A 24,258-nucleotide genomic window follows, 5' to 3' on the forward strand; every position below is an offset into this window, starting at 1 on the left:
ACGATCTGCCCGCCTGGACCTCACAAAGTGCTGGAATTATAGGCATGAGCCACCATGCCTGGCCCCACATTCTTAATGTTGGAAAAAAAAGTGATTGGGCTGCAGTGTGAAGTAGTGACCTGCCAGTCTGGAAAGTTCCCAGCCACAGATGGGTGGGGTGGGGGGCGGGCAACCTCTTCCTAATGTGGTTGAGGACAGTCTGGCTTTAGGCTTCAGATTAAACTAGATGATTTCTGACGACTCTAACAAATCTAACACCCAGGAGTCAGTGATTTGGTTCATACTTCCAATTTAGGCCCAGAGACTGCCGGCCTATGAGGTTCCTACCCTTGATCTTTGTAACTTCAGTGAATGAAGTAAAATCGCCTTCTACTGTAACTCATTGAGAATGGGGCCTTTGACCTGTAGCAGGTGCTGACAGGTGACTGAGATATAGATAGCGGTGGTTAGTAGGGATCTGGAAAAGAGATGCATTTTAGAAGAGTCAGAAGAGCAAAGAACAGCATGAGACCCTGAAGAGATGGCTATTGAAAAGAAAGGAGGTATCCACAAGGTTATTGGTTACAGATTAAAATGGGAGAGATGAGAACAGGAAAGGGGATTGTAATGGTGTATTAGGCTTTTTCTGGGCTCAAGGAATAGAAAAACACTCAGGTTACATCAGATAAAGAGTAAGAATTTACTGCAACAATACAAAGACATAAAAGCAGAGACCTCGCGCTGCTGCAGAAGATTATTGAAGATGTAACTGCAGCCAGCCATTCTGGACCTCTCAGCAGGGGGCGCCATCCTTTGCTCCCTCCCCTAGTGTTTCCACATTCTGGGGTCTCAATCATTCTCTCTCTGCTGTTGCTTCTGTGGCTCCTGGTCATCTTTTCTCTATTCTCCTTCAGGCTGTCCCATGGATTCTGCTTTCTCTCTGCTGTCACTTCCCTCTGTGAGCCTTTCTGCATCTACCTTGACTAAGGACTGTCCTTTGCGTGCGTCACGGTTAAACCTACCCAAGAGAGAAATCTAGATGGTTCACTGCTACTCAGTATAGAGATTTCCTGTTGGGCAGAGCACGTTTACCAGGCCCTTGGTAAGCCTAATAGAAAGGTGCCATTTAGGAGGCCCTGCTCTTGCTCCCTCAGCTGCGCAAGAATTGTAGGCTGCATAATGAAGTCCTCAAAAAGGGGCAATAGGCAGGGCAGACTTTCCAAGGCTTCCTAGAAGGGGTCATATGACTGTCAGGCACACTGCTTGAACAGACAATTATGGATAGAAAAGCGGGATATATTCGGATTTTTTTTTTTTTTTTTTTTTTTTTTTTTTTTTTTTTTTTTTTTTTGAGGCAGGGTCTCTCTCTGTCTCCCAGGCTGGAGTGCAGTGATGTGATCTCAGTTCACTGCAGCTTCCACCTACCAGGTTCAAGTGATCCTCCCACCTCAGCCTCCTGAGTAGCTGGGACTACAGGTCATGCCACCATGCCTGGCTAATTTTTGTTTTGTAGAGACGGGGTTTCTCCATGTTGACCAGGCTAAGCAGGGTATATTCATGATGAATAAAGAAAGATAGGCCAGGTGAGGTGGTTCATGCCCACAATCCCAGCACTTTGGGAGGCCAAGGTGGGCAGATTGCTCAAACCAGAGTTTGAGACCACCCTGGGCAACATAGTGTGACCCTGTCTCTATAAAAAATAAACAAAACTTAGCTGGGCACGGTGGCTTGCACCAGTAGTCCCAACTAATTGGGAGGCTGAGGTGGGAGAATAGCTTGAGCCTGGGAGGTTGAGGCTGCAGTAAGCCATGATCATGCCACTGTACTCCAGCCTGGGTGACAGAGCAAGACCCCTGTCTCAAAAGAAAAATCAAAGAGAAAACGCAAGCTAAGGGCTAAAGGTTGAGTTGAAAATGTTGCCCAAGGAGCACATACCTTATGGGAAAAGCTATGAAAGACTATCTCTCAACTTTGCTTCTTCTGAAGAAAGACAAAAGGATAGGAAAATGAAAATAATTGGAACATATTCTTTCCCAGTGTTGGCACTGAGGAAAAACTATAGACTGGTTCCTACTACCCACATCCCCAGGGAGTGCCCTAATCCGGCCTTTGCCAAGCCAGATTTCCAGCTGTTTCTTTGATGTCTGTGTGATATATTCTTTATTTGCTTAAGTTAGCCAGCATGAGTGCTTGCTGCTTACAACCAAGAAACTCTACAGAAGACATAAGGGTCTCTTCCAAACTTTTTGTGTGGGGAACCAGCAAAATCAATCACTGTTGGAAGGCAGTTGCTTAGACACCTGTGTGTCATATCTGCAGGAAAAGAGAGATGGGTACAAAAGTAAGTCTAAATAAAAAGAATTTAATATCTGAATATATACCAATTCATTTTTGTTATTAAATAAACTGAGTGTAATGGCACAAATGACAAATAACAAATTTAGACCACTTTTAAGAGAGAAAAACTCCCAATGACCTCATAGCTTTCATGGTCTGGAGTTAATAGTAACTACAATGTCTTTCATTTCTAGGTATAAGGGAATGATTCATTTCCCTCAACTCAACAGTTTATCCGCATTTGCCTGATGACATATGACCTACTTTTCAGTATTCCAGGCAGTAATTACCCAAAGCCCTCCCCAAAGTCTCAGTCCATAAAATCCTCCTTTTAATGAGACTTAAGCCTTTAGCGTGTTCCTGCAGCACTTCAAAGTTACCTTGGCACCAGGGGAGTGTTTTTAAAACATGCAATGCACTAAGTGCATTCTGGGATGTCTCAGGCTGAAGACAAAACTGCAAGGGCACAGACATTAGGTACTACAATCTAAAGAGGATCACATTCTGAAGGAGGTCATTGGAATATGGGGAGGGAAAGATTTGGGCTTCTAAGTTTCCTGAAACAAAAGGGTCCAAGGTGAAGCCTGTCTGAACTAGGCAATGAGCAATTCTGATGAAGCCCATCCTGGTCTAAAGTTAAACTGTTCACTTTCAGTGTGGGTCAGGCAGGCCCGAGAATGACAGGGCCAAGGGTTCGCTACTCCCAAACCCGTTTCGCAACCAGTCAGAGTTTCCATTGCAATTCCTACTTATATATGTAAGGATCATATTAATAGTTACTTTAATATGCGGCATCTGCAAAGTTAAAATATCTATCCACCTAAAGCTCAGAAAGGAATACGAAGGAAAATATTTATTAACTAGTTCCAGAGGTTCTATTTCTGCCAAATGTTTCTTAAAATAGAGTATGACATGATGGGGACAATCTGGTGATAGTTTTGTTATTCTAGAACTGCACTGCCCAATATGGTAACTGCTATCCACATGTGGCTATTTAAATTAAATACAACTTGAAACCTTCAGTCACACTGGCCACATTTCAAGTGCTCAACAGTCACATGTGGCTAGTGGCTACTGTACTGGACAAGGTAGAATTATAGAACATTCCTATCATCGCAGAAAGTTCCATTAGACACAGTGTTCTAGAATAATGAATTCTGTTATGACATCATGGTGATTTTACCTGTACTAGCAGTCAGTAATATAAATGCCAATGAGATATCTTTTCTGCATATTTTATGGAAATACCAAATAAAGTCCTTTAAAAATACAGTACAAATAGTAATGCTATCAAGATTGGAACTTCTCTTATTGATAACTGTAGTGATTAATACTTCATCCTCCTATTGACTGCAATCTGTTTTTCATTTACAAACTGTAGAAGGGAGTTGCAAAGTGCAAGTTGTGAATTTAGGTAATTAAATCATCACAGAGAGAATGAAGACTTTCATGGAATCATGGAAAATTATTTCAGTAGCCAATTATTATTGTCATTATTTTGGTAGCTTTATTTTTGCTATGAAGATGGTTCAAGGCCGGGTGTGGTGGCTCACACCTGTAATCCCGGCACCTTGGGAGGCTGAAGCGGGTGGATCACCTGAGGTCAGGAGTTTGAGACCAGACTGACAAACAGAGTGAAACCCTATCTCTACTAAAAATACAAAAGTTAGCTGGGCATGGTGGCGTGCGCCTGTAGTCCCAGCTACTTAAGAGGCTGAGGTAGGAGAATCCCTTGAACCTGGGAGGCAGAGGTTGCAGTGAGCCAAGATTGCACCACTGCACAAAAGCAAAACTCTGTGTCAAAAAAAAAAAAAAAAAAAAAAAAAAAAAAAGATGGCTCAATATCCTTAGATAATAAACCCTGAGGTTTCTTCTTTTCCAGACAAATATGACTGCTTTAGTACCACACATTTTGCAGTTGAAGTATTGTGCCAGTAAAGTGCCTGCTTTGTTAATAAAAGATGATGCCAGTCTGAGATACACCAGCAGCATTGCTTGTGGTATCCAAAAACATCATTTCAAAAGATCTACCGTATGCTGTTTCACAGGTATCACAATGACAAACGGGCCTATGATAGGTTCTCAATACATGATTCTAGACTTGATGGAAAAACTGCAGTCCTTAAAAAAAGATACCTATTTGTTACTTTTTCATTGCAAAAGAACATGTTCATTAAATACATTTGGAAAATTCAGGAAAGCAGAAATCAGTTTTCGGATGCTCGTAATTTCCTGTCTTTTTATGCAGAAATGTTTTTAAAAAGCAGAGCTGTGGCCTGCAGGGGTGGCTCACGCCTGTAATCCCAACACTTTGGAAGGTCGAGGCAAGGAGGACCGCCTGAGCCCAGGAGTTGGAGACCAGCCTGGGCAACACAGGGATAGCCTGTCTCTACTAAAAATACAAAAATTGTCCAGGCGCAGCAGGGCGGGCCTGTAGTCCAGTTGAGGCCGGAGGATCGCTTGAACCCAGAAGACGATGCTGCAGTGAGCCGAGATCGCGCCACTACACTCCAGCTTGGAAGACAGAGTGAGACCCTGCCTCAAAAAACGAAAAAAACAAAAACGGTGGAATTATGCTAGAGTTTGAACCTTCACGTTATAGACTATTTGCTAACTCCTCTAACTAGACACCTTGTGCATGGAATCTGGAGGGGAGCAGGCGAGGAAATTTTGTAAATCCTTGTCTCACACATATCTATTCTATAATGGTTACACCTGTATGGCATTTTAAGGGCTTCCTTTCACATGTGAAAGTAAAAGGAGGTGTTTTTTTGTAAATTGTCTAATTTATATTGCCAATTAAGTTCCCACGGGTCGAGTTGCAGCCAAAGCAAAAAGGAAAAAAATCTGCGCAGCTGGGTGATATATTGCTTAATGACAAACTTCCAGAGTATTAACCCAGGACTTATATTTTGCCTGGGGACGGGGGTCTTCCACTGGCTCACACGGCGGTCCCTTGTAGTCTCGGGGTAGGGCCTGCCCCTTCTTCCCTCGGGGTGTGGTGGGAGGAGCGCGAAGGCCTTGCGCCTCGCTAGTAGTTGGCAAAACCTGGAACCAGCGCCGGCGGCCCAGGCGGGACAGGAGCAGGCCGGGGGCGTGGGCAGGCCAGGCAGGGGCGGGGAGTGGGCGGGAAATGGGCGTGTCCCCGCTGCGGTCACAGGTCGGGCGGGATGCCAGCTCGCCAGGAGGGTGCGCATTCCAGGGGCGGGCTGCAGGGAGGGGCGGCGCCACCTCGCGCTCCGCCCTGGTCCCGGCCCCGGGCCCCGAAGACAGTCGTTACGCGGGCTCCAGCGTCCTCGGGGAGTGCCAGCGAGAGTCGGTGACGACCACTTTCTCGACGTGGGGCGGGCAGACGGGAAGCCTGCGGTCGTGGCCCCCGCCTCGGTTGCTCTAGGAGCCCGGGTGACCGCGTAGGTCAGTTTCTCGCGGCTGTCCCCGCCTGGAGTTCGAGGCTGGTTCCCGCGCTGATGGGTTCCCGCCGGGCTGCGCCGGGCTGCCCTCGGGAGATCTGTCCGCGCCTGGTTGGGGGTGGGCGCTCCAGTCCCGGGCGTCTCAGAGAATGGTCTGGTCGTGGCGCGGCGACGCAGGGCTGCAGCCGAGCTCGTCTTCCCGGCGGCCGCTGGCTGCTCCAGCGCTGCAGGAAGTTAGGCGTTAAAAGTAACAAGATGTTGGCATTTGTTGCACTTCCACTCGGGTGCCACGACCATGCTGGTGCCGCATGCATCCCCCACCATATCTTCAGCTGCGTGCCTTCTCGATACTTTCGTGTGTCCATCGTGACTTTTTAATTTCCTCCTAACAAGAGGAGGATTGATGCACAATGGAAGTCACGCATTGTTCATGTGACTGTTTCCCAATGTACCGCGTGGTCGGTTCTACAAGCAGGAACGAATATCCAAGGGAGATTCCGAAACTGAATGAGAGCGCAGCTGCACAATAGACTTGAACAATTCACTTATCCCGCTGCCCTAATGATTAGCAGGAGGCACTGAAAAGGGTTATCCTGATTTAGTAGTAGTTTTCAGTTCAAGTTGTCGTTTTTAGGCAGACGGTATTGTGAAATGGAACTGTGGGCAGTGTGATATTGTTAGCTTAAATAAGATTGCTTGAATGTTGCAAATGTGGCTATTAGGTGTCTGAATAGTTAATATAATTAAATCAGCTTTAAAATCCGTGCTGTGTTTTCCCTGAAAACTTCAGTCTTTGCCCTGTAGTAGGTGCATTCTGGATTTGGAGTTTGGAACCTCCTCACCTCTGTACTCAGCATTTGGGAAATAATTTGCGGATTCGTTCTGAGGGGAGCAGTATTCGCAGTCTAACCCTGGTACAATGAATTTTTTTGCGGCAGTGTGATGGGTGTAAATTCTGAGCCACCCCCCTACCCCCCTCAAGCTGGAATTGTGAAGATTCTTCATTACAGCATAGTAACAAAATCCGCCTTTTAATTCCCTAATTCTAAACCACTAAGTGGGCTTTGTCTACAGTTTATTGGGGGAAAAGAGGAGAAAACTGTCAGTAACAATCCTTTCTGAAAATTTAACTATTGTCTTTTTTATTTCTCCCAGGAAGTGTAACTCTTCTCTAGTGTTGAGCAACAGATAGTCAAAATAGGACTTAACTGCCAAAGATTGAGTAGATTAATCTGAAACATTTGTTATCTCAGTGTAGTATTTTGTGAAGGTTGTTTATCAAAATGACACTTGCTAAATATCTCATTGTGAATCAGAAATTTATGGTGGGTGGCTAATTCTTCTCTCTGGAGGCTGCTCATTTTTGCACGTATTATTCTAGCCGACTAGTGATTCAGAGCAGGCAGGTAGGATTTCTCTGTTTTTGTTGTTGTTGTTGTTGTTAAATTGAGACAGAGTCTGGCTCTGTTGCCCAGGCTGGAGTGCAATGGCACGATCTCGGCTCACTGCAACCTCTGCCTCCCGGGTTGAAGCGATTTTCCTGCTTCAGCCTCCCAAGTAGCTGGGATTACAGGCACATGCCACCACGCCCTGCTAATTTTTTGTATTTTTAGTAAAGGTGAGGTTTTACCATGTTGGTCAGGCTGGTCTCGAACTCCTGACCTTATGATCCACCCGCCTCAGCCTCCCAAAGTGCTGGGATTACAGGCGTGAACCACAGGTATTATTTCTATAAAAGTATTCCTGGCCAGGCGCGGTGGCTCATGCCTGTAATCCCAGCACTTTGGGAGGCCGAGGCGGGCAGATCACCTGAGGTCAGGAGTTCCAGAGCAGCCTAGCCAAAATGGTGTAACCCTGTCTCTACTAAAAATACAAAAATTAGCCGGGCATTGTGGTGGGCGCCTGTAATCCCAGCCACTCGGGAGGCTGAGGCTGGAGAATCGCTTGAAGTCAGGAGGCAGAGGTTGCAGTGAGTGGAGATTGCACCGTTGCACTCTAGCCTGGGTGACAAGAGCGAAACTCCTTCTCAAAAAAGAAAAAAAAGAAAAATTATCCCCATCATTTCCTCAAAACAAGGGGAAATGATACTGTTTTAGAACCAACAACAATTAGGTTGAAGAATATAGCCAGTCTTTTTGAGTAATAACATGGTGCAATGCCTGTTAAATATTAATACATTACAAATTTTCTCCTTGTGGCTTTATTTTACTTAGAGATACATCTGTATATCTGATCATAATATTTTTAAGTTGTTAACTGTGTCAGTTTCTTACCTCTTGACAGTACTGGAAGCTGAGCTTTTATACATTATATGTATTCATTGAGAAAAGTAGTAGGCAGAAAGCAGAAATCGGCCAAACGAATAACTTAGTGGAGAAGAGAGAATATGATATCAAGTGCATGTGAGAAATTTGATATCCTTCAGAAGCTTGTCAGTTCGTCCAAGCTGAGTCTGAACTTTGGCAATCAGAACTTTTTTGAAGACCTAGCAAGTTCTCTGAATTTCGTAGAAAGAGGACAGGTTTTAGCACTGCAGTCACCAGCTTACACTAACAATTCATGAAGTTTAAGAAAAGACACTGTTGTGTACTCTGTATAGTATATATATATTTATGATTGTGGTGTCATATAAGTATCTTATGTGATGTTCTTGGTCTCTAGAAATGTTTTTCCTCACCTGGACTCTGCCACTAATGCTGTGTCGGTACTGTCAATATTAAGGGGGCTGTTTGAGGTGGGCTAGTATAAGAAATAGTTTTAATGCTATTACTAGGAAGATAAACTAGGTCACTCACTTTATTTTTATTTATCAGCCTGCAAGGAGGAAATTACTCTATAGTGAAAGCAGTCTTTAACTGTATATTTTCCTATCATGTGACAATGGAAAGTAACCACATGTTTTTACTTTGTGTTTAAAGTTTTTCTTTAAAGAGGTATTTCTATGATGCATAAATGGTCAGTATTATCATACATGAGTTTAATCGAGTTTGAAAGTTAATTTTCAAATGTGAAATAATTGAAATGGGAAAATTTTAATGCATTTTTCTAAAATTTAGGGAATTTTATCATTAAAAGGTAACAATCAGCCTCCTTGCTAGGATTTTTGTTACTAAACTTGATTTGTCAAATTTGTAGGCTTCTCTGCTCTTCGTACCTGCCCTGTTTTGAAACAGTAGTTAATAGTTTTCAGAATCTGTCAAGTTGAAATTGAAATCAGGGGTGCATCTAGGGGTTAGTGCTTAATTGTTAAAGCAGCTAAAACTATAGCACCTAAAGTTATTTTAAACAACTTCATTGAGCAAAGCTATGAAGCTTATTTAATTTTTACTAATTTTAACAAACATTAAAATTTCCAACCGAATATGGATAAAATAAATACCCAGTGATAGGGTTGGTTTTTTATTATGTCTGCATGGCATCCAAGTCAGTGTGGGTATGGAATGGATATGAATAAAAGAAGGTAATGTAAATTTATCAAATATAAAGTAAATAATAATTTGGCATAAACATTTTATGATTTCAGTGCTTTACAAACCATAAGATGACACATTACAATTCTGGCCAATTCTCCATCATTTCTTCTCCGGAAGAGGAATGCTTTTTATTAGGGCACAAAAACTTATTGAGGAAGTTAGAGAAAAAGTTTCACTGAATTAAAAATTAAGTGATAAAAATTTTGTCTTCTAACTTAAAACAATACAGGTTAGTGCTTCCCAAAATAGGCTTTATAATTTGCTCCTGTTTTCCTTAAATTGCCATGTTTTAGGTATTCTCAGTTAATGAATAAAGCTTTTTAAAATGAGGCACTCAAGCCATAATTCAGATTCACCTTCCTCGGTGCTTACACAGGCGCACTAATGAGAATCAATTTAAGTTTTGCAGCTGAATTGAATTTTATAAAATACGTAGCATTATTTCACCCCTTCTACATTCTGGCTGTGACTCTACTGTTAACACTTGGCAAGTAACTTCACCTTGGGGCTTTTCAGTTGCTTCAGCTCTGGGATCAGAGTGTTAGATTAAGTATGAATTTGTCTACCAATGTTCAGTTTCTAAAACAAGCAAAAAATGCATTTATGTTATCACAAATGTCAGAGTTTTCTGTATGCATAATATGTGTATCTGCACATGTGTGCATAATGTGTACACATATACATACATGTAGGCATATGAGTGCATCAGAGAAATTACTGATTACTAGCAACTAATCATAGTTAGAGCAAATATGTATTTTTTTTTTTTTTGCCATTGCCATGTTTTATGTAGTTACTTTAATCTTTAATACCTTGCTGGTATTAAAAGAATGTAGTGTCAGGAGAAAGCACACCATTAAGCAGCTAACTACAGGCTGGGCGAGGTGGCTTATGCCTGTAATTCCAGCACATTGGAAGGCAAGACAGGATAATTCCTTGAGGCCAGGAGTGCGAGACCAGTCTGGGCAACATTGCCAGACCTCACCTCTATGAAAGATACAAAAATTAGCCGGGTATGGTGGCATGCACCTGTGGTCCCAGCTACTCAGGAGGCCAAGGTGGGAGGATTGCTTGAGTCCAGGAGTTTGAGGCTGCAGTGAAGCATGATCGTGCCACTGCACTCCATCCTGGGCAACTGACTGAGACCCTATTTCAAAAAAAGGCAGCTGACTACTTTGGAGTGTAAGGCGAAGCACAGTACTGGTTTTTATGTTTTTAAGATTTAGTTTATAGGATGTTTTTGTTCATAGATATTTAATTTTTCTCATTCAAATTTCTAGCACACAATGTATTTTAAATATTAATGTAACAGCAATCATAAAATTAGTATCTGAGAATTTAAAAACTAATCACAACATATATTTTTAATAATTTTTGAATAGTCTCCGTTTGTATTTATTAAGATTATAGGGCCGGGTGCGGTGGTTCATGCTGTAATCTCAGCACTGTGGGAGGCTGAGGTGGGCGGATCACCTGAAGTCAGGAGTTTGAGACCAGCCTAACCAACATGGAGAAACTCCATCTCTACTAAAAATATGAAATAGCCGGGCGTGGTGGCACATGTCTGTAATCCCAGCTACTCAGGAGGCTGAGGCAGGAGAAATACTTGAACCCGGGAGGTGTAGGTTGTGGTGAACCGAGATGGTGCCATTGCACTCCAGCCTGGAGAACAAGAGCGAAACTCCATCTCAAAAAATAAAAAGAGTACAAATACTGGCTGGATGCAGTGGCTAATGCCTGTAATCTCAGCACTTTGGGAGGCTGAGGTGGAGAGATCGCTTGAACCCAGGAGTTTGAGACCAGCCTCAGCAACACAACGAAACCCTAACTCTACAAAAAATATGAAAATTAGCTGGGCATGGTGGCATGTGCCTGTAGTCCCAGTTACTTGGGAGGCTGAGGTGGGAGGATCACTTGAGCCTAGGAGGTTGCAGTGAGCTGAGATTGTGCCACTGTACTCCAGCCTTGGTGACAGACCCTGTCTCAAAAAAAAAAAAAAAAAAAAAAGAAAAGTACAAATGCCATTTGGCAATTGTGCAAGTCATATTTTAGATGCTTCCTGATTTTTTTTGTGTGTGGTAAAATGTACATAACATCAAATTTGCCCTTTTAGGTTTTTTTGTTGTTGTTGTTGTTTGTTTGTTTTTAAAAAGAGTTTCATTCTGCTGCCCAGAGCTGGAGTGCAGTGGCATGGTCATAGCTCACTGCAGCCTTGAACTCCTGGGCTCAAGTAGTCCTCCTGCTTCAGCCTCCCAAGTAGCTGGATCTATAGGTACGCACCATGACACTTGGTAATTATTATTATTTTTTTTTTGTAGAGACTGGGGTCTTGCTGTGTTGCCCAGACTAGTCTTAAACTCCTGGCCTCAGGCTATCCTCTTGCCTCAGCCTCCCAAAGCAGTGGGATTACAGGCATGAGCCATCACACCTGGCCTGTTTTACCCATTGTTGTGTATTACTCAGTGGCATTGTGTACATTCACATTGTAGTACAGCTATCACCACTGTCCATCCCCAGAACCTTTTCCTGCATCCTAAACTGAAACTCTGTTCCCATTAAACAATACCCCTATTTCTTCCTCCCTTCTCCAGCCACTGGCAACCACCATTCTATGTTTTGTCTGTATGACTTTGACTATTTTAGCTGTCTCATCTAAGTGGAATCATACAATATTTGTCCTTTTGTGAGGGGTTTATTTCACTTAGCATGACGTATTCCAGGTTCGTCCATGTTCTAGCATGTGTCAGAATTTCCTTCCATTGATTGACTGATTGACTGATTGAGACAAAGTGTTGCTTTGTCTCCCAGGCTGGAGTGCAGTGGCACGGTCTCAGCTCACTGCAACCCCTGCTTCCCGGGCTGAAGCCATTCTTGGGCTTTAGCCTCCCCAGTAGCTGGGACTACAGGCATACACTGCCACACTAGGCTAATTTTTGTGTTTTTAGTAGAGACGGGGTTTCACCATGTTGACCAGGCTGGTCTCGAACTCCTGACCTTAGGTGATCCGCCCGCCTCAACTTCCCAAGTGCTGGGCTTACAGCGGTGAGCCTCTGCACCTGGCCAAAAAGTTACCTGAATCTGCTGAAATTTGGAGAGCAAGAGCATGGGAAATGAGAAACACAATATTCAGGGTCTGAATTTTTTTTATTCAATGGCTTTTTTGTTTTGAGACGGAGTCGCACTCTATTGCCCAGGCTGAAGTACAGTAGCGCGATCTTGGCTCACTGCAACCTCTGTCTCCCAGGTTGAAGTGATTCTCCTGCTTCAGCCTCCCCAGTAGCTGGGATTACAGGCGTGTGCCACCGTGCCCAGCTAATTTTTGTATTTTTAGTAGAGATGGGGTTTCCCTGGTCTGTTGGCCAGGCTGGTCTCGAACTCCTGACCTCAAGTGATCACCTGCCTTGGCCTCACAAAGTCTTGGGATTACAGGCATGAGCCACCACGCCCATCCTTTTAGAGGCTAAATTATATTACCTTGTGTATGTCACATTTTGTTTTTCCATTTATCTGTCAGTGGACATTTAGGTTACTTCTGCTGTGAACATGGGAATACAAATATCTGTTTGATTCCTTGCTTTTAGTTCTTTTGGGTATATACCCAGAAGTAGAATTGCTGGATCATAGGTAATTCTGTGTTTAATTTTTTGAGGCATCCCCATACTTCTCTGATGTTTTAAGATTTACAATTGCATGTTTTTATATGTATGACTAGGTGAATTGAGCCTGGATGTCTGGGGTTTTAACTTTTCTAATACCTTTAAGAACTCTATTCCTGAAAAAGGGCACATTATTAAATATTTTCAGTTTCTCGCACCCAGGTGAATTAGCTCTTATTGTTGAATTTTATTATCTTTGATTTCTCCAGGAATTTTCTGTCTTGGTTCTGTTGTTGTTGTTGTTTGAGACAGAGCCTCACTCTGTCACCCAGACTGGACTGCAGTAGTGTGATCTTGGGTCACTGCATCCTCTGCCTCCTGGGTTCACGTGATTCTTATACCTCAGCCTCCCCAGTAGCTGGGATAACAGGCGTGCACCACCACACCCAGCCAAGTTTTGTATTTTTTAGTAAAGATGGGGTTTCACCATGTTGGCCAGGGTGGTCTCGAACTCCTGGCCTCAAGTGATCTGCTCTCCCTGGCCTCCCAGAATGTTGGGATTATAGGTGTGAGCCACTGCACCTGGCTGATTCTGTAGATATTAAGCTGGAATTGTAAAGAAAAGTAGCAAGCTGTTCAAATGATAAAATAATAGACTCCAACCAAATTTAACAAGTCATCGCCCTTTGAGCTGTAAGTTTTAAAATCTTTGTCAATATCTCAGAACTGTTGGGGCCATGGAATGTATCTACTGTATTAAGTGGGGATTTAGTGGCATAGACTATCAAGTATGGTCACCAGTTTAAGTAATTTTACGATATTTATAAAGCAACAAAATATAAATTTACTGTCCTCAAAAGAATTTAAAAATTAGAAGTCTAGCTTTCCCTAGTGGACCTTGGAGGAGAGAAAACGTAAGGCAAAAATGGTCTCTTGTCTCTTGGTTTTTGAAGCTCAAAATGTTTTCCATCTAATTATTTCCTGGAAAACATTCTTACGGCCATGAAAAGTCTCATTAATCTAAAAACAGAGCTGGGAATTGCGTGAATGTGAGAAGAGGAGCTAAAAAGTGGTCTTGAAAAATACCATGTTCACTGATAGAAATGGCTGCAATCCATTGTGACCAGCTGCATTTGGGAATGCTTATCTTCTTCTGGCTTAAATATCAGAGGCAAAGTGCTTTTCTGGAATAAGCTCTCATGATTTGGAAGAATGTTTTTAAAAAATCTGTTCAACATATGAATTTGGATGATTCTTTAAAAAATCAATTTTGAATTTTCTTCTAAAGGTAACTTTTAGTCAGAAACTAATAGAAATAGTTTACAAATTAAAAATGCATAAAATTAAGAAAGTAGTTATCAACCTAAATACTTGGGGGGGGGGTGTGTTTTAAACAATTTCTCCCTTTTTTGATATAATTTTTTTTTTTTTTTAAACAGATTCTCACTCTTGTCGCCCAGACTGGAGTGCAGTGGCGTGATCTTGGCTCACTGCAACCTCCACCTCCTAGGTTCAAGTGATTCTCCTGCCTCAGCCTCCTGAGTAGCTGGGATTACAGGTGCCTGTCACCACGCCTGGCTAATTTTTGTACTTTTAGTAGAGACGGGGTTTCGCCATGTTGTCCAAGCTAGTCTTGAACTCCTGACCTCAGGTGATCTGCCTGCCTCGGCTTCCCAAAGTGCTGGGATTACAGACAGGCGTGAGCCACTGTGCCTGGCAGTGTATATTTTTAAAAATGTATTTCCCGTGGCTTATTAGAAAAAAAAAACTGTTAATTTTATGTCACTACCTTTTGTAAGGCATTGCCTGTAGACCTTCCTATAGGGAGACCTGATTGCTTTGTTTTCAAAGGACTAAGTCCTCATCCATCCATCTGGTTAATTAATATTTGGTTGCCAGCCATGTTTTAGGCACCTTGCTAGGGATGTAATAGGGGAACAGAACAGACATGAGGCACTTGTTCTAATCGAGTTTACAGTCTAGGGACAGCCGAAGAAATGACCACACTCATTTCCAAGAGCTGATAAGAGAAGGTGCCAGTCTCCTCCCCACCCCTGCCATTCCTTTCTAAAATTATAAAAGATTATAAGGGAAAAGCAGTGAACATGCCTGTTAGCATTTTGGAATTTGTCCTCTAAGTATTGCTTATTTGGTTAAGTCTGAAGTTTCATAGTCAGAAAATCTTTAGAGTGTGGTTGGGCTGCACAGCTAGACTAGTTTTGATACACGTAATGTCAGTTGCTTTGAATATGCAGTGTCAAATTGCTTTGAATATGTAGTATCAATTGCTTTGGACGTGAGAGAATGTCCAGATTGCTTTAAGAATATGTTTTAGTCAAATGCCTGTCTTGAAACTGATACCTGTGGGCTTCAGGCACAAGGGCAACATGAGTTGTTGATTTTTCCTTTTCTTGGTGAAATTTAACTGGCTCTGTTCCTTTCTCTTTCTTAAAAATAATAAAACAATCTGTATGACTGTATTGGCCCCATGACCCATTTTTTTCCTCTCCTACCATCCTGTCTTATAGGAAGAGTCCTCTCTTCTCCTCAGGTACCCACAAATCTGTCCCTTTTCTTACTCTGGAAATTGGCAGTCATCAGATAGGAGCTCTCACCCGGCTCCCTGCCCCTTAACCATCCTCACCATGATTGGCTGGTACTACAGGTGCTATTTAAATTCTAACCTACAGGCCAGGTGCGGTTGGCTCACACCTGTAATCCCAGCACTTTGGGAGGCCGAGGCGGGCGGATCATGAGGTCAGGAGATCGAGACCATTCTGGCTAACACAGTAAAACCCCATCTTTACTAAAAATACAAAAAAAATTAGCTGGGCCTGGTGGCGGGTACCTGTAGTCCCAGCTACTCTGGAGGCTGAGGCAGGAGAATGGCGTGAACCCTGGAGGCGGAGCTTGCAGTGAGCTGAGATTGCACCACTGCACTCCAGCCTGGGCGACAGAGCGAGACTCTGTCTCAACAAAAAAAAAAAAAAAAAAATTCTACCCTATAACTGCTTTCATGTACTTAAACTGTTATTAATTAGCTACCTTCTCTTTCTTTCTTCCTTTCTTCCTTCCTTCCTTTTCTTCCTTCCTTCCTTCTTGTTTTTCCTAGACAAAGTTTCACTCTTGTCGCATAGGCTGGGGTGCAATGGTGCAATGGCACATTCTTGGCTCACTGCAAGCTCCGCCTCCCGGGTTCACGCCATTCTCCGGCCTCGGCCTTCGGAGTAGCGGGGACTACAGGCGCCCACCACCACGCCCAGCTAATTTTTTGTATTTTTAGTAGAGACAGGATTTCATCATGTTGGCCAGGCTGGTCTGGAACAACTGACCTCAGGTGATCCGCCCATCTCGGCCTCCCAAAGTGCTGGGATTACAGGCGTGCGTCACCACGCCGGGCCCTTTTGTTTGTTTGTTTATTGGTTTGTTTTTTTCTGAGGCAGGGTCTCACTCTGCCACCTAGGCTGGAGTGCAGTGGCACAATGTCAGCTCACTGCAACCTCCACCTCCCAGGTTCAAATGATTCTTGTGCCTCAGCCTCCCAAGTAGCTAGGACTACAGGCATGTGCCACCACCCCTGGCTAATTTTTGTATTTTTAGTGGAGATGGGGTTTCACCATGTTGGCCAGGCTGGCCTCCAACTCCTGACCTCAACTGCTCTGCCCACCTTGGCCTCCCAAAGTGCTGGGATTACAGACGTGAGATACCGTGCCCAGCCTGCTAGTTTCTTATTGAACATCTTCATCTCTGTTTCCCACAGGAATCTCAAACTCACCACAACCAAATAGAGTCACATCTTCACTCACGTTGTTTATTTTCTATCCCATATCTTGGTTAATCTCCCTATTATGTATCTAGTGTCCAAGGAACTTTGCTCACCCCTGTGATCTTGGTGAACTTCTTATTCAAGTACCAGTTTACATTTTACTTTCTCTGTATCTAATCACTAATGTTGGCAGATAGCTAACCACTCCCCTTCTGCTCTGTGCAGCCACTGTTCCGTGTACATTGCTGTACTTGCCACAGGTTGTGATTGTTGTTTGCATGTTTGCCCTGTTCTGGAGGGCAGGGACCATATTATCCATCATGGTACCCCAGTGCCTGTAACAGCCCCTATCATCAGTAGATACTCAAGAAACGTTTGTTGAATCAATTTTAGTTTCGATCCCAGCATTTATGAGTAACTACAGTGGTTTATATGTTATAGTGGACTGTTTAAGTAGATAATAGATTTATTTATTCATTTTTTGAGACGGAGTCTTGCTCTGTCACCAGGCTGGAGTGCAGTGGTGTGATCTCAGCTCACTGCAGCCTCCGCCTCCAGGGTTCAAACAATTCTCTTGCCTCAGCCTCCCGAGTAGCTGGGACTACAGGCGGGGGTCACCATGCCCAGCTAATTTTTGTATTTTCAGTAGAGACGGAGTTTCACCATGTTGGCCAGGATCGTCTTGATCTCTTGACCTCGTGATCCGCCTGCGTCAGCCTCCCAAAGGGCTGGGATTACAGGCATGAGCCAAGGCGCCTGGCCCAATAGATTTATTTTTATCCTTTTCATTTTTATTGTACAGAGCTTTGAGAATTTTTAAATCTTTTTTTTCTGTAAGCCCAATATAGTAAGAACCTAAGGAAAATGTTACAAAAAACTTCTTGTATGTTTTGAAGATACTTCAAACATTTTTTGATTCATACTTTAAAGGCATGAAAAGAATATTAAACCTTTTTGTGTAATATGCCAGCAAGTCTAGACCATCACTCCTTGTTTAATGTACATGATTGAAAATATATTAAAAAAATCCTCTGTGATAAATGCCTTGTTAATTAGACATGAAGCTTTTTTGGTTTTTATCTTTAATAACTTACATTTTCCAGTTATAAAATGACTTTATATTGTAGGAAATTTGGAAAATACAACTAACCAAAGAAGATATTTAAAACCATTCATAATTTCACCACAAGGAGTAACCACTGTTGACATCCTGATATCTTTTCCCTCTGTTTCTCTGCCAGTATATAGCAAACATAGAGAGAGCTTAATCTATATAGGTACCATCTGTCCTAACAATATATTGCAATTTCATGGTTTTATAAATTATTTAACCTTTTTTTCTTTTTCTTTGATTTACTTTTTTTTTTTTTTGAAACAGGGTATCACTCTCATCCAGGCTAAAGTGCAGTGGCGTGATCTCAGCTCACTGCAGCCTCAACTTCCTGATCCTCCCACCTCAGCCTCTCAGGTAGCGGAGACTGCAGGCGCACACCACCATGCCTGGCTTAATTTTTGTATTTTTGTAAAGATGGGGTTTTACCATGTTGCCCAGGCTGATCTTTATCTCCTGGACTCGAGGTCCACCCACCATGGCCTCCCAAAGTGCTGAGCCATTGCCCCCAGCTTCTTCTATAATATATTTTTATCAAAAAAAATTTTTTTTTTCTGAGACAGGGTCTCTGTTACACAGCCTGGAGTGCAGTGGCACGATCTTGGCTCACTGCAGCCTTGACCTCTTGGGCTTAAGTGATCCTCCTACCTCAGCCTCCTCAATGGCTGGGACTACAGGCTCACGCCACCATGCCCAGCTAATTTTTTTTTTTTTGAGACGGAGTCTCGCTCTATTGCCCAGGCTAGAGAGCAGTGGCACGATCTCAGCTCACTGCAAGCTCTGCCTCCTGGGTTCACACGCCATTCTCCTGCCTCAGCCTCCTAAGTAGCTGGGACTACAGGCGCCCGCCACTACGCCTGGCTAAATTTTTTTTTTTTCAGTAGAGACGGGGTTTCACCATGTTAGCCAGAATGGTCTTGAACTCCTGACCTCGTGATCCACCTGCCTGGACCTCCCAAAGTGCCGGGATTACAGGCGTGAGCCACCACGCCCGGCCTCATGCCTAGCTGATTTTTTGTATTTTTATAGACATAGGGTCTCACCGTGTTGCCAGGCTGGGTCTTCTGTAATATTTTTAATGGTTTCATAGTATTAGGTGAATGAACCTTTATTGATGGAGCTTTAATTTTTTGTTCTTTCTTTCTTTCTTTTTTTGAGATGGAGTCTCCCTCTGTTGCCCAGTCTGGAGTGCAGTGGTGTGATCTCTGCTCACTGCAACCTCTGCCTCCCGGGTTCAAGCGATTCTCCTGCCTCAGCCTCCTGAGTAGATGGTTTTACAGGCGCCCGCCACCACGCCTGCCTAAGTTTTGTATTTTTAGTAGAGACGGAGTTTTTTTGCCGCATTGGCCAGGCTGGTCTCGAACTCCTGACCTCAAGTGATCTGCCCTCCTCAGCCTCCCAAAGTGCTGGGATTACAAGAGTGAGCACCTGTGCCTGGTCCTGATTTTTTTTCTTTATAAATAATGCTACAGTGAATATAAGTATTGCTAACATTTTAAAAATATTAGATATTTTAACAGGTGAATGAATGCAGAGGGGATTAATATAAAAGCTGATTAGCACACTGAAGAAAGGGCATTACAATCACTGTTAGATGAAGTCCCCCCAGAAATTTACTCTGAAAATAAAATTCTGAGTCATGACAGAGATTCTTTACTTGGCCGAACTTTAATCAGACTTCTGAACCTTCTGCTGGGTCCATCTGTGCACTTCCTTGTAAAATCCGGTTTTAGCAAGAACCCTCCACCCTTGATATCTGCTCAGGTTCCTCATCCTCCACCATCCCCCGGGTGGTGTCTGACCACCCTGGCTTATCTTCAGCGACAACCCTGTTAGTTTGGTTTAGCCAGAATCCCCTCTGCCCCTGATGTTTCCTCTGAGTACTTTTCCACCCACTGACCCTGACCCTGCTCCTTGGCCATAATCCCACTTGTCCTTGCTGTATTCAGAGTTGAGCTTGAGCTGTCTTCCCCACTGCAAGACCGTCTTGTGGTGGTCCTTGTAACTGCCACAGAGGTCCTGAATAAGTCTTTCTATCATGCTTTAACGAGTATCACTGAATAAGTTTTTCTTTAAACAGCCTGATCCTGGGTTTGGCTTCCTGCAGAGTTTATAAGAGCTTTTTCTTTTTTTTCTTTTTTCTTTTGAGATGGAATTTTGCTCTTTTTGCCCAGGTTGAAATGAAGTGGCACAATCTCAGCTCACTGCAACCTCCGCCTCCTGGGTTCAAGTGATTCTCCTGCCTCAGCCTCCCAAGTAGCTGGGATTACAGGAATGTGCCACCATGCCCGGCTAATTTTTTTGCATTTAGTAGACACGGGGTTTCACCATGTTGGTCAGACTGGTCTCAAACTCCTGACCTCAGGTGATCGACCCGCCTTGGCCTCCCAAAGTGTTAGGATTACAGGTGCGAGCCACCGCACCCGGCCTATAAGAGCTCTTTCAAAGGGAAGCCACTGAGCGAGGCCTTGTGCGAGCACTGGAAATAGGCCTTAGTCAGGCTGATGGCTTAGTAGGGCTATAGTAGGGACCAGATGTGGGCTCCTGGATGGCAGGAATTTGTTGGGGGATTAGGCTCTTCACTTTCTGCCTCTGAGCCCACAGGTATTTCTCAGGTGTGGGTGGAAGGAGAACACTCCTGAGGGGGTGGAATTAGGACCCTCAGCTGAACAGGCAGCAGAACATCCTTAGCGTAGGGGCCAGATAAACCAAGTATGGATAAGAGCTAGGCCAGGCCCACAACTAAATATCCGGGGTTTCCCCTCACTCTGGGGATTCCTTTGCTAATTTTCTGTTTCTAATGTCTTTGCTAATGTCTTCCTCTTCCTTGGTTTTTTAATTTTGGTGGGCTACACCCCTAGTGGCTTCCTGAGAAGTGGTGCATGGGAAATAAATTGATATACTGGTATATTTAAAAATGTCCTTATTGTACTCCTACTTTTGATTGGCTAATTATAGAATTGGGGGTTGGAAATAATTTTCCTCTAGAACTTTTGGGCATTGCTTTATTGTCTTTTGGATGCCTATGTTGTGATAGAGAAGTCAAAATCATTCTGATTCCTGCTCTTTTGTTTATTACCTGATATCTTTTGTTACCAAAGTTCTAAAATTTCATGATGATGTGCTTTCATAGGTTCTCTTTTGTCTGCAGATCAGAAATTTTCCAGAATTGTCAGGCTCTCATTAGGCCTTTCAGTGCTGTAAGACTTCCTTAAATTCTTTTTTTTTTTTTTTTTTTGAGACGGAGTCTTGCTGTGTTGCCCAGGCTGGAGTGCGGTGGCATGATCTCAGCTCACTGCAACCTCTGCCTCCCGGGTTCAAGCGATTCTCCTGCCTCAGCCTCCTGATGTAGCTGGGACTACAGGCCGGCCTCCCCTACCACACCTGGCTAAATTTATTTTTCTATTTTTAGTAGAGATGAGGTTTCACCATATTAGGCTGGTCTTAAACTCCTGCCTCAAGTGATCCTACTGCCTTGGCCTGCCAAAGAAATTCTTTATTTTCTCTATCTCTGTTTTCTTTTTATAGAACTTCTGTTTCAGTGTTCGACCTCCCAGACCAATTATCTTACAGTCTTTTTTTTTTGATACCAAGTTTCACTCTATCACCCAGGCTGGAGTGCAGTGGCATGATCTCAGCTTACTGCAACCTCCATCTCCCAAGTTCAAGTGATTCTGCAGCCTCAGCCTTCCGAGTAACTGGGGTTACAGATGTGCACCACCAGACTCAGTTAATTTTTGTGTTTTTAGTAGAGTTGGAGTTTCACCATGTTGTCCAGGCTGGTTTTGAACCCCTGGGCTCAAATGGTCTGCCTGCCTCGGCCTCCCAAAGTGCTGGAATTACAGGCATGAGCCACTGTGCCTGACCAACATTCATCTTTTATCTCCTATTTTCTTAACGGTTTTATTTTCTAGGAGATAGTCTCAACTTATTTTCTAACTCTTTTATTGAAGTTTAAATTTTTGCTGTTTTTATTTCCAAAGTTCTTTTTCTCAAGCTTTGTTTTTTTAAGATAGCATCTTGTTTTTGTTATAGAACAGAATATCATTTATTATCTAAGGATATTAGTTATTATTTTTTAACCTTTTCTTTGCTGCCTTGTTTTCTCTAGGTTGCTTTTCTTCCCTGTTTGGTTTCGGTCTTTGTCTTTCATGTTTAAGAGTGGGGAGCTAGAAAGTTGGTTGAAAACTGAGACAGTGGGTGGAGCCTGTTGACTGCTAACTTCACTGTAAGGTTTTCCTGGCTTGACCACTTGCTGGGAGCTCCTGGTGTCTCTCTTGTACTTTAGGAAATAGAACTAGCTAAGTCTCATAGAGGGTAAAGCCTGGCTTGCCAGCATAAGAAATGCTGATTAGGGGTTGAGGGCTGGGGTCCACCTGTTTACTCTGCTCTGTTTTGAAACCATGCCTTCAAAACCCATCCAGTCACCAGCCTATACAGCCCATCTCTTTTAATCTCACTGGAAGGTGTATTTAACCAGTCCCCTGTTGATGACAAGGAGTGGTTTCTAACTTTTCCACTATTACAAAAACTATAATCTTTATGAACATGCTTTCAAAATAATCTTGTGTAAGATGACAGCGAACATGAGGGGAAAAATAAACATTTAAATAAAAAATCTTGTGTAAATGTTTCTGCAGGATAGATTCCTAGATATAGAGTTGCCCAGACAAAGTAAATGGTATGTATGAATTTTGAAGTTTATTTGATATTGCCAAATTGCTGATCTCCGCCTGTAATGTATGAAAGGTTGTATGCATTTATATTCATTTTAGCACTGTACAGGAGTGCTGTTTCCTATCCATGCCAGCATTGTTTCTTGTCTGTTTTTATTTTTGCTAATTCGATGGGCAAGAAAACTGTCACTTGTGTTTGAATGATTTCTATTTGTTTGATTATTAGTAAGAATGACATACTTCTGGGAATTGCTGTTTGTAACATTTTCTCATTTTGACATAAATGCTTGAAATTTGGTTGTAATTTTCTGTATTTGGTTTGGGGCTTGATAAGAAAATACGATAGAAAAAAAAATTTTTTTTTTTTTTTTTTTTGAGACGGAGTCTCGCTCTGTCGCCCAGACTGGAGTGGAGTGGCCGGATCTCAGCTCACTGCAAGCTCCGCCTCCCGGGTTTATGCCATTCTCCTGCCTCAGCCTCCCCAGTAGCTGGGACTACAGGCGCCCGCCAGCTCACCCAGCTAGTCTTTTGTATTTTTTAGTAGAGATGGTTTCACCATGTTAGCCAGGATGGTCTCGATCTCCTGACCTTGTGATCCGCCTGTCTCGGCCTCCCAAAGTGCTGAGATTACAGGCTTGAGCCACTGCGCCCGGCCAATTTATTTGTTTACATATAGCTACTTCAGGATGTTTATCTGTAATGAGTTTCTATTCAGAATGACTTTTTGCACAGTTTTGAATGTGTTAGTTTACATGTTAGTCTTACACTATTCCTATATGAATGGTCATATTTTGACTTTATCTCTAATTTTGTTTTTTCCTTTTATGTCTAATTTTTAATGTAATAACCATTTGCATAATACTATGTATTTGACAGAATGCTTTCACATACATAATCTTATAACGAACAGTTTATGAGGTTGGTTGTATTTTGCAGATGAGGAAACTAAGGCCTTAAGAAGTTAAGAGACTTGCCCAAGTTTCTAGTATGCTGCTTCAATAATAATAGGAAGGGCAAGGGGTCTCAGGCTTAAGTTCTCACCCTGCAATGGATTTATTCAGTTCTTGTGTCTGTCTTATCAGCTGCAAAATGATGATTATTTCCCCTTTCTATATTAGCAGGTAATATCTAAAAGCTCATTATGTTCTCAGATAATAGCAATGTTATTATTTTCTTAATCTAGAAATGAGCACGGAAGCAGAGCAACAGCTTCTCCATCACGCCAGAAATGGCAATGCTAAAGAAGTACGACAGCTCTTAGAGACCATGGCGAGGAATGAAGTGATTGCTGACATTAATTGCAAAGGTAAACTTTGAATGGATTTTGTAGCTTTCTCGTATGAGTCTGCACTACTCTTGGCGTTTATTTAATGCTAACCTTTCTGATCTATCGTGTAATTAATCTCTGTCATGCTAGGAAGAACCCTACAGATTGGAGGAAACGTCTCTCCTAGTCCCCTCTAAGTCAGAGAAAGGGAGGTCCATTCTTAAAATTGTTATGGATCCCAAATATTACAAGCCACAAGGGTGACCCTAGCCCACAGGATATATCCTATGATAATTTTTTTTCTTCTTGAAGACATTGCAGTTGACCTAGCAGGTTTGAGTGTTTACTGTGTGCCCTGGAGATAATGATGAAGAGGCAGATAGGATCCCTGCCCTCATTGAGCTTACTCTAGTAGATTAATAGATCAGACTAGTGTGCATTACAAAATATGCACCAGGATGTGGAGGTGCAGGTGTCATGGGAGAGGTGTGGAACTGGAACTGGAAGGATTAGCTTCTTGGAGGAAACCATTCTAAGGTGAAATGTGAAAGAGTAGGAGTTAACCAGGTGACAATAGAGAAGCAAAAATGGTTCAAGGAAGAAGAAACAACATAGCAGCCAAGTCATAATGTGCCTTGGGTAG

General features: G+C 42.8%; 1 protein-coding gene across 6 annotated transcripts in view; it reads left to right on the forward strand.

Annotated features, from left to right (window-relative positions):
* The first annotated feature begins 5,562 nt into the window (after positions 1-5,562).
* Positions 5,563-24,258, forward strand: part of OSBPL1A (oxysterol binding protein like 1A) — a 225,405-nt gene continuing 206,709 nt past the window's right edge. For all 6 annotated transcript variants that reach the window (XM_005587007.5, XM_045378301.3, XM_045378302.3 and 3 more), the window contains exons 1-2: positions 5,563-5,730; positions 23,532-23,654. In XM_005587007.5, coding sequence (XP_005587064.3) covers positions 23,534-23,654 — 121 coding nt within the window. In that variant the 5' untranslated portion in view covers positions 5,563-5,730; positions 23,532-23,533. The remainder of the gene's footprint in view (positions 5,731-23,531; positions 23,655-24,258) is intronic.

Source organism: Macaca fascicularis, chromosome 18, assembly GCF_037993035.2.
Source record: "Macaca fascicularis isolate 582-1 chromosome 18, T2T-MFA8v1.1".
Lineage (NCBI taxonomy): Eukaryota > Metazoa > Chordata > Mammalia > Primates > Cercopithecidae > Macaca > Macaca fascicularis.